This window comes from Oncorhynchus clarkii, chromosome 2 (genome assembly GCF_045791955.1).
Source record: "Oncorhynchus clarkii lewisi isolate Uvic-CL-2024 chromosome 2, UVic_Ocla_1.0, whole genome shotgun sequence".
Taxonomy (NCBI): Eukaryota; Metazoa; Chordata; class Actinopteri; order Salmoniformes; family Salmonidae; genus Oncorhynchus; species Oncorhynchus clarkii.
In genome coordinates, this window is record NC_092148.1 from 18353433 (window position 1) to 18374339 (window position 20907).

Consider the following 20907-nt stretch of genomic DNA (forward strand, 5'->3'; position numbering starts at 1 on the left):
CTTCAACTGAAATGTGTCTTCCATATTTAACCTAACCCCTCTGAATCAGAGAGGTGCGGGGGGCTGCCTTAGTCGACATCCACATCATCGGCACCTGGGAAACAGTGGGTTAAATGCCTTGCTCAGGGGCAGAACGACATGTTTACCTCAGTTCGAGGATACGATCCAGAAACCTTTCGGTTACTGGCCCAACGCGCTAACCGCTAGGCTACCTGCCACCCCAAATACGTCATGTTAATTCTGTTTCTGTTGCAAACTGTGCAGGCTCCCCATTTTCCAAAGATAAACTACAAATATGTATCTCTGGTAATTGAAGTTTTACTCTGTATTCATTTGACTCCCTTGGTTTTAATTAGTAGTAGATAAGGAAGCTCCATGAATAGATGTCTAATGTCATTCCAATTTTAATGAAATCCATCCATCTGTCAACTTGTCTTGCATCTCTTCCCTCCTCCCTCCTCCTCTCTCCTCATCCTCCTCCCTCCTCCTCCCCCCCTTTCCCCCTCCTCCTCCTCCTTTCCCCTCCTCCTCTCCCGCTTTCTTTCTCTCCCTTCTTTGCACTATTGCACATTTCATTCCACTTCCTCATTTCTTAATATTTGTCTGTATCCCTCCTGTTCTACCTCCACCATCTATGTTTCTCTCAAAGCTCTGTTTTGTCTGGCGCCACACAGTATCTAACCAGAGCAAGTACCACAGACCTTGATGCTAGAAGAAAACGGATCACCACAGTATGAATTCCCCTTTGAAAGGGGGAGTGATGAATGCCTTTTATCATTCATCACTGATACATTGAATTCACGCTCATTATCGATCCGTCTACAGTACTTCCTCTATATTCATTTATCACCGCTGCAAAAACTATGATTTACAAGATGTATATACTTCTGCCGCTACATGCTTTTAAATGGCTGGTCGTTGGCTCAATGACTGGAAGTCTATGGGAACAGCTAGCATATCTTTGCGCTAACATCTACATTCCTACATAGAGATATAGGACAGAGAGCCACTATGGCTGAAGAATTCTTACAAGTGTTTCCTGTCATCTGTAAGTGCAATCAATAATATTTTCCCTGGTTCAGGACTGTATAGACCTGCCACAGTATCAGTCACAACCATGTAGCTGTTATTCTCTGCAGCCTGCAGCCATACAGGCAGTCCCCAGCTTGTTGGCCCATGGCATTATTTGTTTACTTCCTGTTTCTACTTGAGCGCACAGCACCATGGGACACCAGCCCAGCTCAGCTCACAGCTTGTTGTTGAGCGTTGAGCAGCAGCCAGTTCCCAAGCCTTCATTAAATCACAACAACACTCTGTCGCACACTGATGATGATGCCCCACGGTGGCGCCCACTCGCACGCTGATGATGCGTCATTGCCCGTGACAAAGTGGACACAGTAGACACAATGGAGGGCTGAGGACCTCGCTCACTGTGGGTCACTATTAACTTAATTCATACACTGCAGAATACACATACGATGAGCCAGAGAGAGGAAGCAGTCGCTACAGGCTATGGCTATGACTGAAATAGGCTACCTATTCCTAGTGCACCGATAGTGCATGCCCTGGTCAAAAGTAGTGCACTACAAAAGGAATATGGTGCTATTTCAGACTCAGCCTAAGAAGAAGACCAGCTGGCCTTCTCAATTTGAACAGACACCCTTAGTTAGACTTCATTGCACATCAGCTTGTTTCAAAATGTTCATTACCTGACCATCGCAGTTAGTTTAAATAGTTGCTTTGTTGGCGGCCACAAAGGCTCATGGTGATCACAGTGAATGTTAAGCAGATGGAGGCGCTTGTGAAAATCTGTTGTTCTTAAATCAATTAAAGAGTTATGATCGTTTGTTTCGATCCCAATCTATAATTCTGCTGAATTTTGGAATTCATGCAAAAGTGAACATGCGGTATGTGAGTGTGTGTGTGTGTGTGTGTGTGTGATGTGGTCCAATCTGGCTGGGGTGCTTAGTGTTGCAAGAGCTTTCCACTACAGGAGCAGCACTCAGTGTTTTGCGGTTAGTTAGTTAACATTGATAAAACCACCCTGACACCTCTGACTGCTGCATTCACTCATCATAAACAACATGTCAGAGTACCTCATTCTCACACACTTTCCATCTCTCTCTTTCCCCTGTTCACTCTCCATCTTTCTCCATCACTCACTCTCTTCCTCTTTCTCCCTCAATCTCTCTCTTCCTCTCCCCCCTCTCAATCTCTCTCTCTCCTCTCCCCCTGTCTAACTCCTCTGCTGTCTCCCGTGCTATTCTACCTGGCTGATTCACCCCTCTTCACCACCCCAACACTCTGCCTGAGACCACAGCAATCCGGAGAGAAAAATATGGAGAGAGGGAGAGGGAAGTGGTGATCTGTATTGACTGTGTCTAATGCCTTGTGACTGCCTGCTCCAGGATCCATATTTAACTCTGCATGAATATTTCATCCACTCAAAGCGTTTATTAGGGGCCGTCTGGGAGTCTCCTGAGCGTAAAACAGAACAGCCCTGTGATAAATATCCTGTGAGGCGAAGACGCAGCAGCAGCAACCCTCTCTTCAAGTATTCCGCTCCAAACTTCCTCAAAGAACCCCTCATAGGGTGAGTTTCCACTGCAGATCATCCATCAGAGGTAGAGATGTAGCAGGGTGCATCTCAGTAGTCTAGTTTCCTGACCTTGTCTCCTTTCCTTTGTCTGCACCAATGTTGAACTACATATAGAGTGTATCTCAATAGTCTAATGGTCTCGTTTCCTGACCTTGTCTCCTTTCCTTTGTCTGCACCAATGTTGAACTACATATAGCGTGTATCTATCTCAATAGTCTAATGGTCTTGTTTCCTGTCCTTGTCTCCTTCCCTTTGTCTGCACCAATGTTGAACTACATATAGCGTGTATCTCAATAGTCTAATGGTCTTGTTTCCTGTCCTTGTCTCCTTTCCTTTGTCTGCACCAATGTTGAACTACATATAGCGTGTATCTCAATAGTCTAATGGTCTCGTTTCCTGTCCTTGTCTCCTTCCCTTTGCTCTAATGTTGAAATACCTTTCTCAGTTGTCTAAAATTCCATCCTCTCCTCGCCTGTTTTCAGAAGCCACTTTAGCCTATTGTGTGATTCTCCTGGAGGTCTATCTATGGCACAGTGAGTGTTGCATGAATAGAAGTGGGAGGCTGGCAGGAGTGAGTGGAGTAATGGCTGTGTGATTCACGCACCTCCCCAACAATCTGCGGGTCAAGGTTAATGTAACCCTCTCTGCATCGCCAGCTTTATTTATGTCCCATTAAATGTGTTGAACAAATTGAAAAAAGATTCAAACGTGTTTCCGGTCAAAGGTTTTAATTGTCGTTCAGGAATGTGGAAGGATGGAAGGAAAGAATTCCCCTTTGTTGGAATTACACACATCCATCTCTGCTCATAAATTGTGGACCACTTTACTCTATGTATTGAGTTTATAACTGTCATTACAACTGTCGTTACAACTGTCATTACAACTGTCATTATGACTGTCATTATAACTGTCATTATAACCAAGGCCTTATGGAGTTTTCCCTCAGGGAACACCTGAGGGAAAAAGAGTCTACAACTCTCTCAGTAATGCCTGTACTAAAACCACATTCTTTGCACTGTGTTTCACTAGATGTGCGACAGACGCAACAGACACTACACCAGAAGTGTGCTGCTAACTGATGCTTTCTTCTGTAGTTTGAAGATGGGCGGCCATGTTGTAAGAACACAATGTGGACTCATTAAAGTTAGTTCCCTGGAACATCTGGTCGTCTGTTGCTATGCATGGCGTAGTCGGCACAAGAACATCTTGTCGGAGTGCCAAACAGCTGGTGGACTTTAATTAACATTGCATGTCACCAACAACACTGACGTGACAGGTTCAATAAAACAATCTTAAAAGTTGTACTTGTAGCCTTCCAAATTGTGAAAGTAAGGCTACAAGTACTGTTTTGTCTATTTCTATTTCAAAATTGTTCCTGTTCACTGTAAAAACATCCCATATTAGCAAGATATCCATTTAACTACAGAACCATCAGAGTACTTTGACCCTACTATGAAACATACAGCACGTGATTAAACCTATTAAACCTCTCCAGACCAATAGAATTCAATAGACAGTAACAGAGAAGCAAAAAGTACAACCAAAGCGATTAAAATCACGTAGAAAATCCAAATGATCACAGCAAGCTACATCATCACAGCAGTACCTATTAACCCGACGCAGCCAAGGCTGAATTATCATGGCACTTAGTAGAACGACAGCTAGCGGGCTTCTCTAAACAATCTGCAGTGTGGTAGTGGAGCGTTTGATGGGAATGGTGCGGCTGGTGTGTGTTTTCACTCACACACATCAAATTGAAACAGATTACTGAAGGGGTCCTGGGACTCTAGAGCCAATCACTTCCACTCAACTTGACTCACTCCCAAGTACACTTAAATGTCTCTCAGCCTAAGCAAACACACACACACACACACACACAGCACACAAACACACAGATGGACACACACTTGGACGTACGTGCACACACACACACACACACACACAAAAGGAGACACACTCAAAACACACAAATAAATAGACTAGCAAATCAGAAATGCCTTTTCTTCAAATGCCAAATCGTTCTGCCAAAAATAGAGTGAAATAAAACAACCTCTTTTTGATTACAACAAGGCAATCAGCCACTCCTCTGTAAACATTTTGCTACACTGGAGTTTAGGCCGACCTTTCAACTAATGCAATTAAAAAAATGTCAGGCAGATATGGGTCTAAACCTCTACCATAACAGAATTACACCCATTTGACACACAGTAAATGACCTTTTCCTCAGAAGAGTACATTTCAATTATATTTTTTGTTGTGTTGTTTTTTTAAATATATATTTATTGTTTTGTTCTGTCATAAAATGCAACCATAGGAATTCTCGAAGGGATCCTTGCTGACAGCTATATAGAGGAAAACAGAGTGAAAACTGAGTGATGGCTATAGAGTGGCTATACAGCGGTGTTGGATGGAGCAGCTGGTCGTTGGGTCGTTAAACCTCTCTTTGCTCTTAGGGACCCCCTCCTCTAGTCTACCACCTCTACGGTTGGTTGGTTGCAGTCGGAGGATGTTGTTATGGAAACCGGGCCATAAACATAGAGCCAGGGTGATTAAACTGTCACTCTCTCCCTCCCGCCATCAATGCAGGAAGGGGGGCTGGGACTGGGGGGAATATTTATAGGAGTAACCCCTCTAACCCTGCACCATAGGTCATCCCAGCGTCTCCATCTCTCCCTCACTACCCAATACAACTCCAGTGTAACATGACTCCCATAACGTTGTGATGTGTGGCTCGGAATACTACCACCACAACACAGAGTGTAGATGCCATTGCCTTTGTACCATTACAAAGTTGAGCTGTTAGAAGAGGGTCATTATGGGTATTGATTTACTTGTATGCTCTCTGGTTCGAGGAGAAACAGCCCAATGAGAAAGTTGTTTCCTGTTCCACTCTGAGGCAACAGCAGGAGGGCAATGGGGCTGTGAAGGAGTCCCTCCTGAGAGAATTACATGGCATTATAGGGGTTCTGGTACACTGACTTATCCAATATGTTGGACAATATGTTTTCACACACATAAAAACAGGCAAAGTAAAGCAGACCTACACATTTCCCTGTTTCATACAGGATTACCTGAACCATTCCAAACATCCCATTCAGGTCTCTTTCCTTCTCATCCTCATATCTTCAACCATTAGCTGTAACGGCTTTCCTCTTCCTCTTCTGAGGAGGAGTAGCAAGGATCGGACCAATACGCAGCGTGGTAAGTGTCCATGATACTTTAATAATCACTGAACACGACAAAATACAAAAATAACAAAGTGAATGAAACAACAAAACAGGAAACAATCACCCACCCCACACAGGTGGGAAAAGGCTACCTAAGTATGATTCTCAATCAGAGACAACTAACGACACCTGCCTCTGATTGAGAACCATACCAGGCCAAACACAAAACACAACATAGAAAAACGAACATAGACAACCCACCCAAAACTCACGCCCTGATTCTGGCAGCTCCTGGCTGACGGACAGCTCTGGCAGCTCCTGGCTGACGGACGGCTCTGGCAGCTCGTGACTGGCGGACGGCTCTGGCAGCTCCTGACTGACGGGCGGCTCTGGCAGCTCCTGACTGACGGGCGGCTCTGGCAGCTCCTGACTGACGGGCGGCTTTGACAGCTCAGGACAGACAGGCGACTCTGGCAACTCAGGACAGACGGGCGACTCTGGCAGCTCAGGACAGACGGGCGACTCTGGCAGCTCTGGACAGGCGGGAGCACCTGGAGGAAGGAGACGGAGAGACAGCCTGGTGCATGGGGCTGCCACGGGCCTGATGCGTGGAGGAGGCACCGGATAGACCGGACCGTGGAGGCGCACTGGAGGTCTCGAGCACCGAGCCTGCACAACCCTACCTGGCTGGATACTACCCATCGCCAGGCCAGTGTGGCGAGGTGGAACAGACCGCACTGGGCTGTGCTGGCGAACCGGGGACACCGTGCGTAGGGCTGGTGCCACTGGAGACCAGATGCGATGAGCCGGCTTCATGGCACCTGGCTCGATGCCCACTCTAGCCCGGCCGATACGAGGTGCTGCGATGTAACGCACCGGGCTATGCCTGCGCACCGGGGACACACGGCATAACACTGTGCCTGCCTGGTCCACCTCTCTCCACGGTAAGCACGGGGAGTTGGCTCAGGTCTCCTACCTGACTTAGCCACACTCCCTGTGTGCCCCGCCCCAATACATTTTTGGAGCTGCCTCTCATCTCTGTTGCGCTGCCGTGCTAGCTCCTCATAATGCCGCCTCTCGGCTTTGGCTGCCTCCAGCTCCTCCTGGGGACGACGATACTCCCCAGCCTGTGTCCAGGGTCCCTCTCCATCCAAGATCTCCTCCCATGTCCAGGAGTCCAGAACTCGCTGCTGCCCGATACCACGCTGCTTGGTCCTTGGTTGGTGGGTGATTCTATAACGTCTTTCCTCTTCCTCTTCTGAGGAGGAGTAGCAAGGATCGGACCAATACACAGCGTGGTAAGTGTCCATGATACTTTAATAATCACTGAACACGACAAAATACCAAAAAAACTAAGTGAATGAAAACGAAAACAGTCCTGAATGGTGACACAAACAACAAAACAGGAAACAATCACCCACCCCACACAGGTGGGAAAAGGCTACCGAAGTATGATTCTCAATCAGAGACAACTAACAACACCTGCCTCTGATTGAGAACCATACCAGGCCAAACACAAAACACAACATAGATAAACTAACATAGACAACCCACCCCAACTCACGTCCTGACAAACTTAAAACAAAGACAGAACAAAAGAACTAAGGTCAGAACGTGACATTAGCTCGATGAGCACATGCATTTATTCACTATCTATTGGCTCACCCCATGTCAACCTGCTACGTCCACTAGCACCTTCATTAACAGGGTGTTAAGGATCAGCCAGAATCAATGTTTCCCAAAGCTGCCTATCTCACACTGAGCCCTACTGAACAAGGGCTGTAGGGAACCTGCAGGGCACACATGTAGTGAGGTATTAATAGTATTATATATACCTCACATGCAACTTGTAATAAGACTATGCAACTAGCCTATTAAAACGTATATCTGACTCCATAAAGATAATTCAAATATACAAGCAAGCATTAGCCAATAAGTTGACGTTGACTAGCAAGAATTGCTCTGAGATTTGTCTATATCAAGGACAGATATTTAATTAACATTGTACAATGAATGGATTCACATAGAGTACAATGCATAAAGCTTAAGCTACAAGGCAATACTGACATTAAGGAAGCATACTTCTAGGCATATACACTACCGTTCAAAAGTTTGGGGTTGCTTAGAAATGTCTTTTTTTTTTTTAAAGAAAAACACATTTTTTGTCCATTGAAATAACATCAAATTGATCAGAAATACAGTGTAGACATTGTTAATGTAGCTGGAAACGGCTGATTTTTAATGGAATATCTACATAGGTATACAGTACAGTGGCCCATTATCAGCAACCAAGTTTATAATTTTAAAAGGCTAATTGATCATCAGAAAACCCTTTTGCAGTTATGTTAGCACAGCTGAAAACTGTCGTTCTGATTAAAGAAGCAATAAAACTGTCCTTCTTTAGACTTGTTGAGTATCTGGAGCATCAGCATTTGTGGGTTCAATTACAGGCTCAAAATGGCCAGAAACAAAGAACTTTCTTCTGAAACTAGAAATGAAGGCTATTCCATGCGATACATTTCCAAGAAACTGAAGATCTCGTACAACGCTGTTTACTACTCCCTTCACAGAACAGCGCAAACTGGCTCTAACCAGAATAGAAAGAGGAGTGGGAGGCCCCGGTGCACAATTGAGCAAGAGGACTAGTAAATTAGAGTGTCTAGTTTGAGAAACAGACGCCTCACAAGTCCTCAACTGGCAGCTTCATTAAATAGTACCCGCAAAACACCAGTCTCAACGTCAACAGTGAAGAGGCGACTCCGGGATGCTGGCCTTCTAGGCAGAGTTGTAAAGAAAAAGCCATATCTCAGACTGGCCAAAAAAAAGAAAAGATTAAAATGGCCAAAAGAACACAGACACTGGACAGAGGAACTCTGGGCTGTCTGTCTCTACCCTAAGTGTTGATTCATCATGCAGAGGCTGTAGAGAAGTCATATTTAGACATTGCATATTCATTTCAATGCATTGCCTTTCTCAAAAGCTAAAATATGAATTATTAGCTACAGGATGAACATATTGAAACCTGTTTTGGACACTTCCCTGGTTTCTGTTTTGTTTTGCTTGGTTGGTTGTAGTTTTTTGGGAAATAGATTTAAACTGAATTAAATTGAAAGCAAAATGGTTTAAGTGATAAAATACTAGCCAATGGAGCCCCAGTGTGTTTCTGAGAGCATGTGAAGACCTGGCAGTGTTGTCCTGAGCCTGGATACACACACGGATGCACACACATACAGACAGACATCCTGTCCTGAGGCTAACTCCCTCCCTGACCCCTGGCATATGGCATATGTACCCTGCCCGCTGAGACGTTTGCTGCCTGCTGTTATAACACTGGAACACTGGCCATCTGGGGACGAAAGGGGGGTAGGGCTACAGGGCTACTCTACTGTACATGACTATAATCATAGTCTATATTACCGGTGAAGGTGGACAAGGCCTTTTGGGTTTTTTGATATGGTAATTTAGCAGAACAGAGCTGTTGACAACGACGGACATATATTTAGTATATGTGGCCCATCTGAGTATCAACCCACAGACCTTATGCTGCCAGGCCAGTACCATGGTCTGTCTACTGTAACTCACAAGCTGTTGGAATCACTGTGAGAAAAAGGTGATGTGATGAGGTGATGGAAGGTGTGAGGTACAGTACAGTAAGGGATCAGTGACTGAGCGTGTTCTGTGGTCATAGACCACTGTGACTGAACCTGTTCTGTGGTCATAGATCATAGTGACTGAACCTGTTCTGTGGTCATAGATCACTGTGACTGACCCTGTTCTGTGGTCATAGACCACTGTGACTGAACCTGTTCTGTGGTCATAGACCACTGTGACTGAACCTGTTCTGTGGTCATAGATCACTGTGACTGAACCTGTTCTGTGGTCATAGACCACTGTGACTGAACCTGTTCTGTGGTCATAGATCACTGTGACTGAACCTGTTCTGTGGTCATATATCACTGTGACTGTGAAGTTATGAGGCACAGAACTACAATGAGGTGATTCCAAGCCTGTTATATTCATTATATTTCTATGCTTTCTAGGCACAGTGGTTGGACAGACAGGAAATGAGCCTTGCTGTGTTGTTGTCATTGACCATGAAGGTGTGAGGTAAGTGGCCAGGGGTCTTACCTGTGCTGTCATCATAGACAACGGTGACCGTCTTCCACTTGAAGAAGTGAACCAGGTCCAGAATGGCTCGGCTGAGAGAGGAGAAGTCTGGGTAGAGGCTGACGTAGAAGGAGTCCCTGTTGTCAGACACCTGGTGCTTCCATTTGGTCTGGATGTGGGGCACGCCAAGCGCGTTACAGATGGACTGGACCGCATTGGCCGACGAGCTGTGGGAGGGCCCGAAGATGGCCGCCACCCCCAGAGATAGTTGGTCGCAGGCTGGGGGAGGAGACAGCGTTCAGTTACATCCTTTATTCAGTGGTTTATTCAGTATTATATGACATGCTACGTTAGTTCCTGAAGGATAAGTCATGGATTTCCCACTCCACTATGGCAAGCTGTCCGTTCCTACATGGTTTTGAATGACCATCATGAAGCATATTTGGAAGGAAGCCAGTGACAGTCTAAAATGTATGAGCAAGATCTATACACAGTGGGCCTGTATAATATATGAAACGATTGGCAACACTTTGTAACAACAACATTGTGCTTTCTAATTACTTAATTTGATGAAAGGAGAAAATGCTCCAATCACAGAAAAAAGGATTTAATGGCCAGTAATCGATAAGACCCTTTGGATGTGTATGAAATAGCACCCTTTTCCCCATAGTGTTCTACTTTTGAACAGACCCTTATGGGGTTGCCCTATGGACACTGGACAAAAGTAGTGCACTTTATCGGGAAAAGGGTGCCGTTTTAGATTCAACCTTTGAGATGTCAGGCCTAATGCAACCCAGTAAAACTATAGATTACTGCAGTTTGTAAACCTGTCTACAGGGAGACAACCAACTCTGTGAATTAGTATTACTGTTGAGTCCTTAGCAGAAACCAATCAATTGTCTCTGTTTATGTATCAACTGCACAGACATCGTATGCATCCCAAATAGCATCTTATTCCCATATAGAGCACTACTTTTGACCAGATTCCTATGGGGCAGCTCGATGGGCCCTAATCAAAAGTAGTGCACTATAAAGCCTAAAGGGAATAGGTTGCCATTTGGGATGCGCCCATCCTCTTTCTGCGCCTGATTATAATTGTCCCAATCCAACCAACGAACTACGCATGAGCCCACATTCACTGGGTGGGTGGGAACGCACTAACAACGCTAAATAAGATAGGAGAGTCACACAAATAGCAAGCAAACGTATTTCAACACTTGTTCTATGAATATTGTTCCAGGAGACCAACACCAGTCAGGAATCTACAGCATGTGGGTGTGAATGCAGCTTTCTGAATTGTATTCATTATCCTTGACCTTTTCTGGAGGCTTCGAAGCTGTCGTATATGTTTATCCGTTGGATGTCGTATGTTAGCGTTGTGTTTGGCAGTAGGGTTCTGTTCCTGTTGATTGTATTTAAAGCAAATTTAAAGGCTAGTTCCTCAGCACCTGACGGCCCCGACTCAATGGACTCGAATATTCCTCCTGAAAACCAACAGAGACAAGAGACAGTTGGTTAGTACAGTAATTGAACAAAGTGGTTGATGAAATCACATATACACTTGTACACATATACACTTGTACACATATACACTTGTACACATATACACTTGTACACATATACACTTGTACACATATACACTTGTACACATATACACTTGTACACATATACACTTGTACGCATATACACTTGTACGCATATACACTTGTACACATATACACTTGTACACATATACACTTGTACGCATATACGCTTGTACACATATACACTTGTACACTTGTACACATTTACACTTGTACACATATACACTTGTACACATATACACTTGTACACATATACACTTGTGTGTGATTATGCTGTTCTGTCTTTTACTCATAATTCAACAATCTCTTAATTTAAATAGAAAGGATAATCAAATACAATTCACAAAATATAGAAAAGATATTGAAAATATAATTCCATCAAGTCCGTCCAGACCTTACTATTGACAATAAAATGAGTCAGTTATTTTGCACATCACATCAGCTGGGGATACTTGTTTACTCAGGCTATGGGGGTACTTTTAACACTGACACATGACTGAAGCGAAAGCTTTCAGACACGTTAAGGCTTGGACAGTTTCCAACAGGAATCTGATCCAGGGGGATGTACTACTGTAAGAGAAACTCCTGTAATGTACTGTAGAGTGATGCACTCTCTTCAGAAAGACTGGAGTGGAAAGTGTGTTTAAAAGTGCCGGCTGTATAGCCAACGGCCCTCCAGTGAATTCATCTGACAGCCAACAGATGAATGTCTGCCGAAGAGGTTTGGGAGGGGAGGGGAGGGGGTGGAACTCTTAGATCAATGTGCCCTGATTGGCTAGCGGATCAATCAATCAAGCCCTTGGGGAGCGCTGGAGCACAACGGCGGGAGATTGAAGTGTTTTGTTTGGCCTGCCCTGTTGGTTCACAGTCTGTCTGTCTGTCTGTCTGTCTGTCTGTCTGTCTGTCTGTCTGTCTGTCTGTCTGTCTGTCTGTCTGTCTGTCTGTCTGTCTGTCTGTCTGTCTGTAGAAGCTGTCAGTAGAGTTTATGGTTTATTTACTCCTACTGTAAAACTCCAAAAGCAGCAACACAACAGAGGACTGGGACACTTGCAGAAGCAGTAACTAAACAGAGGACTGGGACACTTGTAGAAGCAGTAACTAAACAGAGGACCGGGACACTTGCAGAAGCAGTAACTAAACAGAGGACCAGGACACTTGTAGAAGCAGTAACTAAACAGAGGACCGGGACACTTGCAGAAGCAGTAACTAAACAGAGGACTTGGACACTTGCAGAAGCAGTAACGAAACAGAGGACCGGGACACTTGCAGAAGCAGTAACTAAACAGAGGACCGGGACACTTGCAGAAGCAGTAACTAAACAGAGGACCGGGACACTTGCAGAAGCAGTAACTAAACAGAGGACCAGGACACTTGTAGAAGCAGTAACTAAACAGAGGACCGGGACACTTGCAGAAGCAGTAACTAAACAGAGGACTTGGACACTTGCAGAAGCAGTAACTAAACAGAGGACCGGGACACTTGCAGAAGCAGTAACTAAACAGAGGACTGGGACACTTGCAGAAGCAGTAACTAAACAGAGGACCAGGACACTTGTAGAAGCAGTAACTAAACAGAGGACCGGGACACTTGCAGAAGCAGTAACTAAACAGAGGACTTGGACACTTGCAGAAGCAGTAACGAAACAGAGGACCGGGACACTTGCAGAAGCAGTAACTAAACAGAGGACCGGGACACTTGCAGAAGCAGCAACTAAACAGAGGACCGGGACTTGCAGAAGCAGTAACAAGACACGACTCAGGAAAGGTTTCTCTCCTCTCTCTCACTAGTATTCTTCTTGTGGGAAAGCAATATTTTGAATGCCATAATGATTTGGAGAAAATTAATAAGCATCAGTTAATCGGGATGTACTATAATTGGAAGCCTGAGCACTCGCAATCTATCTGTTCAGATGAGAGATGCACCGTTTCTCGCTGAGAAGAGAATGTCTCTGTGGCTCAATTGAAAGAAAGAGGAGAGAGGAGAAGTGAGTGAATGACTAAACGACTGACCGACCATGTGAATGTGAAAGAAGAAGATGAATCAGGTAGAACAGATTAATGTGAAGACGTGACAGAGGGAGTAGGTGATGAATATGTGTAATGTGTAACTCCTTTGTACTACAGGTTACGATAAGTATGCATTCACATGAAAAATGTGAGCAATGTAGAAAGCAGATTGAACTGAAGGTCAATGTATGAGTACCATACATACAGTACTGATGAATTGAATGAAGTGGTATAGGTATGGTATAGGTGGGTGAAAGGTTAACGCAATGACATTGAATATTCATAGTATAATACGATTACAAGGGATAATGAGTGTATGAGTAGGTACAGGTGTAGTGTGAATATGACAATGAGGAAGCTAGTCTAAATGAGATTGTGGGGATGAATGTAAGAGTGTATGGTCAGCAGTGAAGGGGTAGATAGGAGAACAGGTAGGTTAAGTAAGGCCTATGTAAAAGGCTGGCCCCATTTTCATACACAAAAATCATGTAGTGTACTCTTAGAGGGCTTTCATTGAATTTTGACATCCAGATAATAACAGTGACATATTGAGTTCCACCCAGCGAGTAGCTTGTCCCCCTGCTGACTGGTGGCTTGTAAGGTTCTTTGATTTGATACTATAAGCCCATAGATCCACAGAGCTTACAGCAGACAGAGATCTGATATCCACCACAGAGGTGACAGCTCTCATAATACCTGACGAAGAGGAAATAGGAGCAAAATCACCATAATGTTGATCCCCAGTCAGAGGTCACAAAGAGTCATGGGCTTTGAGACACCGTTGGAGACAGGGACACAAGCATAGGGTGGGAGGTAGAGGGGATTTGGAAGATTATCTGAGGCTGGTGTAGTGGCTGTGTGTGTGTGTGTGTGTGTGTGTGTGTGTGTGTGTGTGTGTGTGTGTGTGTGTGTGTGTGTGTGTGTGTGTGTGTGTGTGTGTGTGTGTGTGTGTGTGCCTGCGTATTGAACCAAGAGGGATATCCCCTGGGGCACGCTATGCAGACCGGTTCAGCACAGATCCCAGAACAGCTCTGTCCCAGAACAGATCCCAAACCAAAACCTCAAGCTATAGTTTGTCACAAAAAACATGTACCATGGTTTGAGTCGCCACATCTGAGGCTGTATCCTGCTGCTGAAGGCACCACGGTATTGTAGACCTACACTACCGGTCAAAAGTTTTAAAACACCTACTCGTTCAAGGGTTTTTCTTCATTTTTTTCTATTTTCTATATTGTAGAATAAAAGTGGACATTAAAACTATGAAATAACACATATGGAATCATGTAGTAACCAACAAAAGTGTTAAACAAATCAAAATATATTTTATATTTGAGATTCTTCAAATAGCCACCTTTTGCCTTGATGACAGCTTTGAACACCCTGATCTTAACACTGGAGAATGGATCAGTGTGGGAACTGGAGAATGCCCTTTCCCTCTCAGCTGGTGAGAGGTGAGAACATGTGTTCTGTGATCAGACCACTGGGTCTTCCTCTGCCCATACATCCATCAAAACCCATCACTATTAACACCCCTAATTAATGATCAATGGGGTCTTCAACATCCCTGAATTATTAATACAACAAGGATACCAGTGCCGCGATCAATGTCATCACACCATCCACATTTTTCTGTGCCAAGAAGAGTGTATAGCCTCTTTTAAATCTCAGTAAGCATGTTTGGCCACATTATAAGGTAGCATAATGACAGAAGTGGACAAAGGAGAATTCATCATTCTCTTGCTGCAATATGAAAACCAAATAGAGATGAATGATAGTGAAATTCATATTTCTTAGCTGATCAATCAGCTTTGATAGGAAACCGCTAAGCTCTCCAAAAGCTGATCAATATTGTCACTGAGTTGCCTCTAACCAAATACTGGTAATATAATTCCAACTTCACAATGAGTCTGCATCAGAGGAGTCTGGAGGCTGTTAGGAGGAGCTATAGGAGGACGGGCTCATGGATTAAATGGAATGGTACCAAACACACCAAGCATGTGGAAACCACTTTTGACTCTGTTCCATTAATTCCATTCCAACCATTACAGTGACCTGTCCTATTGCTCCTCCCACCAGCCTCCTCTGGTCTGCACCTTGTTTGTTTCCTTTAGAAGGGATGCATCAGCATCAACTCCTGTAGACTAAGTCAATCATATCTTTGGGCCAAACTGATACTACTTTAAAAAGTCAATATACGGTATACTGAACAAAAATGTAAACGCAACACGCAACAATTTCAACGATTTTACAGTTACAGTTTATATAAGGAAATACGTCAATTGAAATACATTCCTTAGGCACTAATCTACGGATTTCACATGGCTGGGAATAGAGATATGCATCTGCTGGTCACAGACGCTTGAAAAAAAGGTAGATCCGAAAACCAGTCAGTATCTGGTGTGACCATTTGCCTCATGCCGCGCAACACATCTCCTTCATAGAGTTGATCAGGCTGTTGTTTGTGGACTGTGGAATGTTGTCCCACTACTCTTCAATCACTGTTAGAAGTTGCAGGATATAGGAGGGAAATGGAACACACTGTCGTACACGTTGATCCAGAGCATCCCAAACGTGCTCAATGTCTGGCGAGTATACAGGCCATGGAAGAACTGGGACATTTCTTCCAGGCCGTGCACTGTCATGCTGAAACATGAGGTGATGGTGGCTGATGAAATCCACAACAATGGGATCTCATCACGGTATCTCTGTGCATTCAAATTGCCATAGATAAACTGTAATTGTGTTGGTTGTCCGTAGCTTATGCCTGCCCATACCGTAACCCCACCGCCACCATGGGGCACTCGTTGACATCAGCAAACCACTCACCCACACAACGCCATACACGTGGTCTGCAGCTGTGAGGCCGGTTGGACGTCCCACTAAATTCTCTAAAACGACGTTGGAGGCGGCTTATGGTAGAAAAATTAACATTCAATTCTCTGGCAACAGCTTTGGTGGACATTCCAGCAGTCAGCATGCCAATTGCGCGCTCCCTCAAAACTTAAGACCTCTTCGGTATTGTGCTGTGACAAAACTGCACATTTTACTGTGGCCTTTTTCTGTCCCCAGCATTGTGTTGTGCAGCTGTGTATTGATCATGTACAGTGCCTTGCGAAAGTATTCGGCCCCCTTGAACTTTGCGACCTTTTGCCACATTTCAGGCTTCAAACATAAAGATATAAAACTATTTTTTTGTGAAGAATCAACAACAAGTGGGACACAATCATGAAGTGGAACGACATTTATTGGATATTTCAAACTTTTTTAACAAATCAAAAACTGAAAAATTGGGCGTGCAAAATTATTCAGCCCCCTTAAGTTAATACTTTGTAGCGCCACCTTTTGCTGCGATTACAGCTATAAGTCGCTTGGGGTATGTCTCTATCAGTTTTGCACATCGAGAGACTGAATTTTTTCCCCATTCCTCCTTGCAAAACAGCTCGAGCTCAGTGAGGTTGGATGGAGAGCATTTGTGAACAGCAGTTTTCAGTTCTTTCCACAGATTCTCGATTGGATTCAGGTCTGGACTTTGACTTGGCCATTCTAACACCTGGATATGTTTATTTTTGAACCATTCCATTGTAGATTTTGCTTTATGTTTTGGATCATTGTCTTGTTGGAAGACAAATCTCCGTCCCAGTCTCAGGTCTTTTGCAGAATCCATCAGGTTTTTTTCCAGAATGGTCCTGTATTTGGCTCCATCCATCTTCCCATCAATTTTAACCATCTTCCCTGTCCCTGCTGAAGAAATCGAGAATCTGTGGAAAGAACTGAAATGAGTCTGACATGGCACACTAATCCCTGTACCAACATCCTATTTTCACAGGTCTCTGATCAAAAGTAGTATACTAGATAGGGGATAGGGTGCCATATAATTTCAGAGTTTTGCTACTCTTCTGTACCAAAGCTTGTTTGTTTATCACTTTTTCCTATAAAAGCTCATCTTTGTCCATTTGAGGATAGAATGAATATATCACCATCAGTACATTAGTTTTAATCAGAATTTAATTTCCCTTCGTTTGCTTGAACACGTGAATAAAAACAACACACTCCATATTAAAGCAGTCTTATCTTTTTTAATACCTTGTGCCGGTCTGAAATCAATTGCTACACTTGGCAAGCATGTGTGTTGTTGGGCTGCGGAGAGGAGCTGAGAGCCGGAGAGGCTATCTTTGATGAATGTGCTCAGTAATCCAGTCAATTGGTAGCATTAATAATGTTTGGTTTGCTAAAATAGCGATTGTAGCCGCCCAACCGTTGCTGCTTCAGGGCTGTGGGGCCCTGCACACATTGAGCTGAGGGACTCAACAAGACTACAGGCTTTAAAGCTCAGCACAACACACATAGTTCAAAGATACATAATGAAAGAGTGTGTGTGTGTGTGTGTGTGTGTGTGTGTGTGTGTGTGTGTGTGTGTGTGTGTGTGTGTGTGTGTGTGTGTGTGTGTGTGTGTGTGTGCGTGCGTGTGTGTGTGTGTGTGTGTGTGTGTTTTTGGTTTCTGACTCACATTGATGTTATCACAAGTTGCAACACTGGACTTTTTACAGCTTAGCAAATGTGCTCATGAATGATAACAAAAAGTGTTCTGGCAAATATGCAGAACTACCCACAGTGTCACAGTCGTGGCTTCTAACAGTAAACGACTGCATTGCAAATTGCCAACATACTCATCCTGCTGAGTTGAAAGGGTATAAGAAGTAAAAGGGCAGAGAAACACCTGGATCTGATTCCCATTACTGGTTTACCAAGAGGAGAACGTTAAACGTCAAGATGGTCTCTGTCCTTTCCTCTAACCTCCTCCTGTCAGTGAGTTGCTGTGCCAATGTGTCTTTCAGCCTGATCCCTCTCAGTGACTTGAATAGAGATCCGGTCTAATCCTCACACGCAACTGCACACGCACACACAAACCAGGAAACGCCTAATGCCTGTCTCCTCTCAGACTGGTCATGACAGGCCAACCAGAGTAAAGATGAAACATCATCTATCTCAATTTCCTCTCAGAGAAAAAAAAAACAGAGGAGAAATTAATAGGAAATCCAGCTTCAGCTCGTTGCTTGTTTTGGTGGAGTGACAATTATTTATGGGGAAAAATAAGATAGACCACTATAACCACCCTCATACACACACACACACACACACACCTCCTTTCCGTCTCCCTCCGATGTTGACAGTTGATGGCGATCAGTGTCAGAATTGCAGTGCAGCAGAACGAGAAGTGTAGCATGACGCGCTCCCAGAGCATGTTCCATCTTTATCACAGCTGGGGTGTAACAGACAGAGGGAGGGAGGGAGGGAGGCCTGTGGAACTGAACTGTCTCACATACCTGAGGTAGTTACACTGCAAAGGAAACATTTTATTATTTTCAGGCATAAATGTAGATCTTGTTGTAAAACTATGAATCTAAGAAATATTTCCTTACAGAGGAAGAGGGAACAATAATATCACCAGGAGAGGGACTGCTGGCATTTCAAAATGTCTGTACAACGACTGTGCCCGAAAAATGTGAAACACTGTTTTTCTGTTATCTTCTCTGTTCTGTGTGTTCAGAACAATTTGTTCATTTTCAAGATCAACAGCAGAACAGTTGTGTACTGTATGTACTATAGGGATATGTCGGCCTGCCTGCCTGCCTGCCTGCCTGCCTGCCTGCCTGCCTGCCTGCCTGCCTGTCTGCCTGCCTGCCTGAGGTGGAGAATTGAAGATGTTGCACTGACTGACTGAAAGCCACCAGACTGACAACAGAACAGTGTCATTTATGGTACCAGGTCTATCCTTTATTCAAACCTTTGCTGTCACCATCACTCCATTTCTCTCCTTCCCTACTATATATATCTCCCTAAGCCCTCTTCCCTCCCCATTCTCTCTCTCTCTCTCATTCTCTTTCTCTCTCTCTCCTTCTTTTCTTTGTCTTTCTTCAAAATACCATGATAAATGGTAGATGTTAGATTAATGTAATGCTAACATGGAAAATTATGTTCAATCTATTTTCTTTTTTTTGGTTGATAGAAAGATAGAACTGAGTTGAGTACTCTGCTGGACACTTTCCCAAATGTCAGTGCATCTTAGCCGTTGTCAAGCACTCCCAGACCCACAAATGTCAGCCTCTCCTCAGCACCAGAGCTATTGTGAACCACTCACACAGCTGGAAATGTCAATGATTCCCCTGACATATATACAAGAGAGAGATTAAGATCTTTGGGAGCAAGAGAGGGACTTCCAACCCAGCTTCCAACCCAGTATCTATAGATCTATTTTATAGTGTAGTACTGGTCACATCACCCCTTCCTGGACAACTCCTCCACAGTATACAAGCCCCTACAAGCCTGTGACCCATGTCATACGACATACAGTATGTATGTGTCCTTGTGACAGAAGTCACATAGATGTGTATAATTAATTGGAATTGGAATTTACTTCCTGAATTGACTAAATTGAAATGGCATTCACCCCAAACCTGTTCATGGTGATGTATGAGAGTCACAAGATCACCACAAGAAACCTGTACAGATGTGGTACCCTGTAACTAGAGAGAATTGTGCCAAAGCTCAGACTATGACCCAAATTCTATCAATTCCACATTCAGAACAGCACATTTCAGGTTCACTCAGAATGTTTACCCTGCATTTCAAGGACAGGTGTGGTTTCTGGACAATATCCAGAGACGTCCTCTAAAGGAATAGCTTGCAGGGTGCCTCGGTTCTAACTCAGTTAACACCTTTGATAAACCTGGGGCCTAAAGACTCAATACCAACCGTGACTCATACCCCATAGTCACACACAGGAACACATCTGAGTAGTACAGAGCTGTACACATATAGACACACGCACACGCACACACACACGTCTCACACACACACCACAGCTGTAACACCAGCCAACATTCCAGAGAGGACAATCATACAGTAGAGGACAACCTAAAAATGACACTCAGATATACACACACAAACACACACACACACACACACACAACCGCTCTCTCTTAGTTTCACAAACATCTAAACGCTCTTTTCTACATCAACAGTTAATTTCCCCTCTGCTGAGGTGAGAATTGGATTGATGTACTGTAAGGGGTTACTACTCTGCTCTCTCTCTCCATCTCTCATCTGTCTTAGGAGAGGATACAGTTTGTTGATAGAGCAGAGAGTCTATCTTATTATTTCTCACTTTTTCCATCTCCTTTCTCTCTCTCTCACCTCTCTTCTCCCTCTCCCTCTCCCTTCTCCCTCTCTCTCACTCTCCCTTCTCCCTCTCCCTTCTCCCAGGGCTCCCGAGTGGCGCAGAGATCTAAGGCACTGCATCTCAGTTCTTGAAGCGTCACAAATAGACACCCTGGTTCGATTCCAGGCTGTATCACAACCGGCCGTGATTGGGAGTCCCATAGAGTGAAGCACAATTGGCCCAGCGTCGTTCAGGTTTGGCCGGTGCAGGCAGTCATTGTAAATGA

The 20907-nt window shown here is 44.2% G+C and overlaps 1 protein-coding gene across 1 annotated transcript in view; it reads right to left on the minus strand.

The window, feature by feature from the left end:
* Positions 1-20907, minus strand: part of LOC139423656 (glutamate receptor ionotropic, kainate 2-like) — a 217856-nt gene that overhangs the window by 136303 nt on the left and 60646 nt on the right. Inside the window, exons 3-4 of the mRNA XM_071175266.1 lie at positions 11190-11357; positions 9895-10152 (exon numbers count right to left, since the gene is read on the minus strand). Of these exons, the coding sequence (XP_071031367.1) occupies positions 9895-10152; positions 11190-11357 (426 nt within the window). The remainder of the gene's footprint in view (positions 1-9894; positions 10153-11189; positions 11358-20907) is intronic.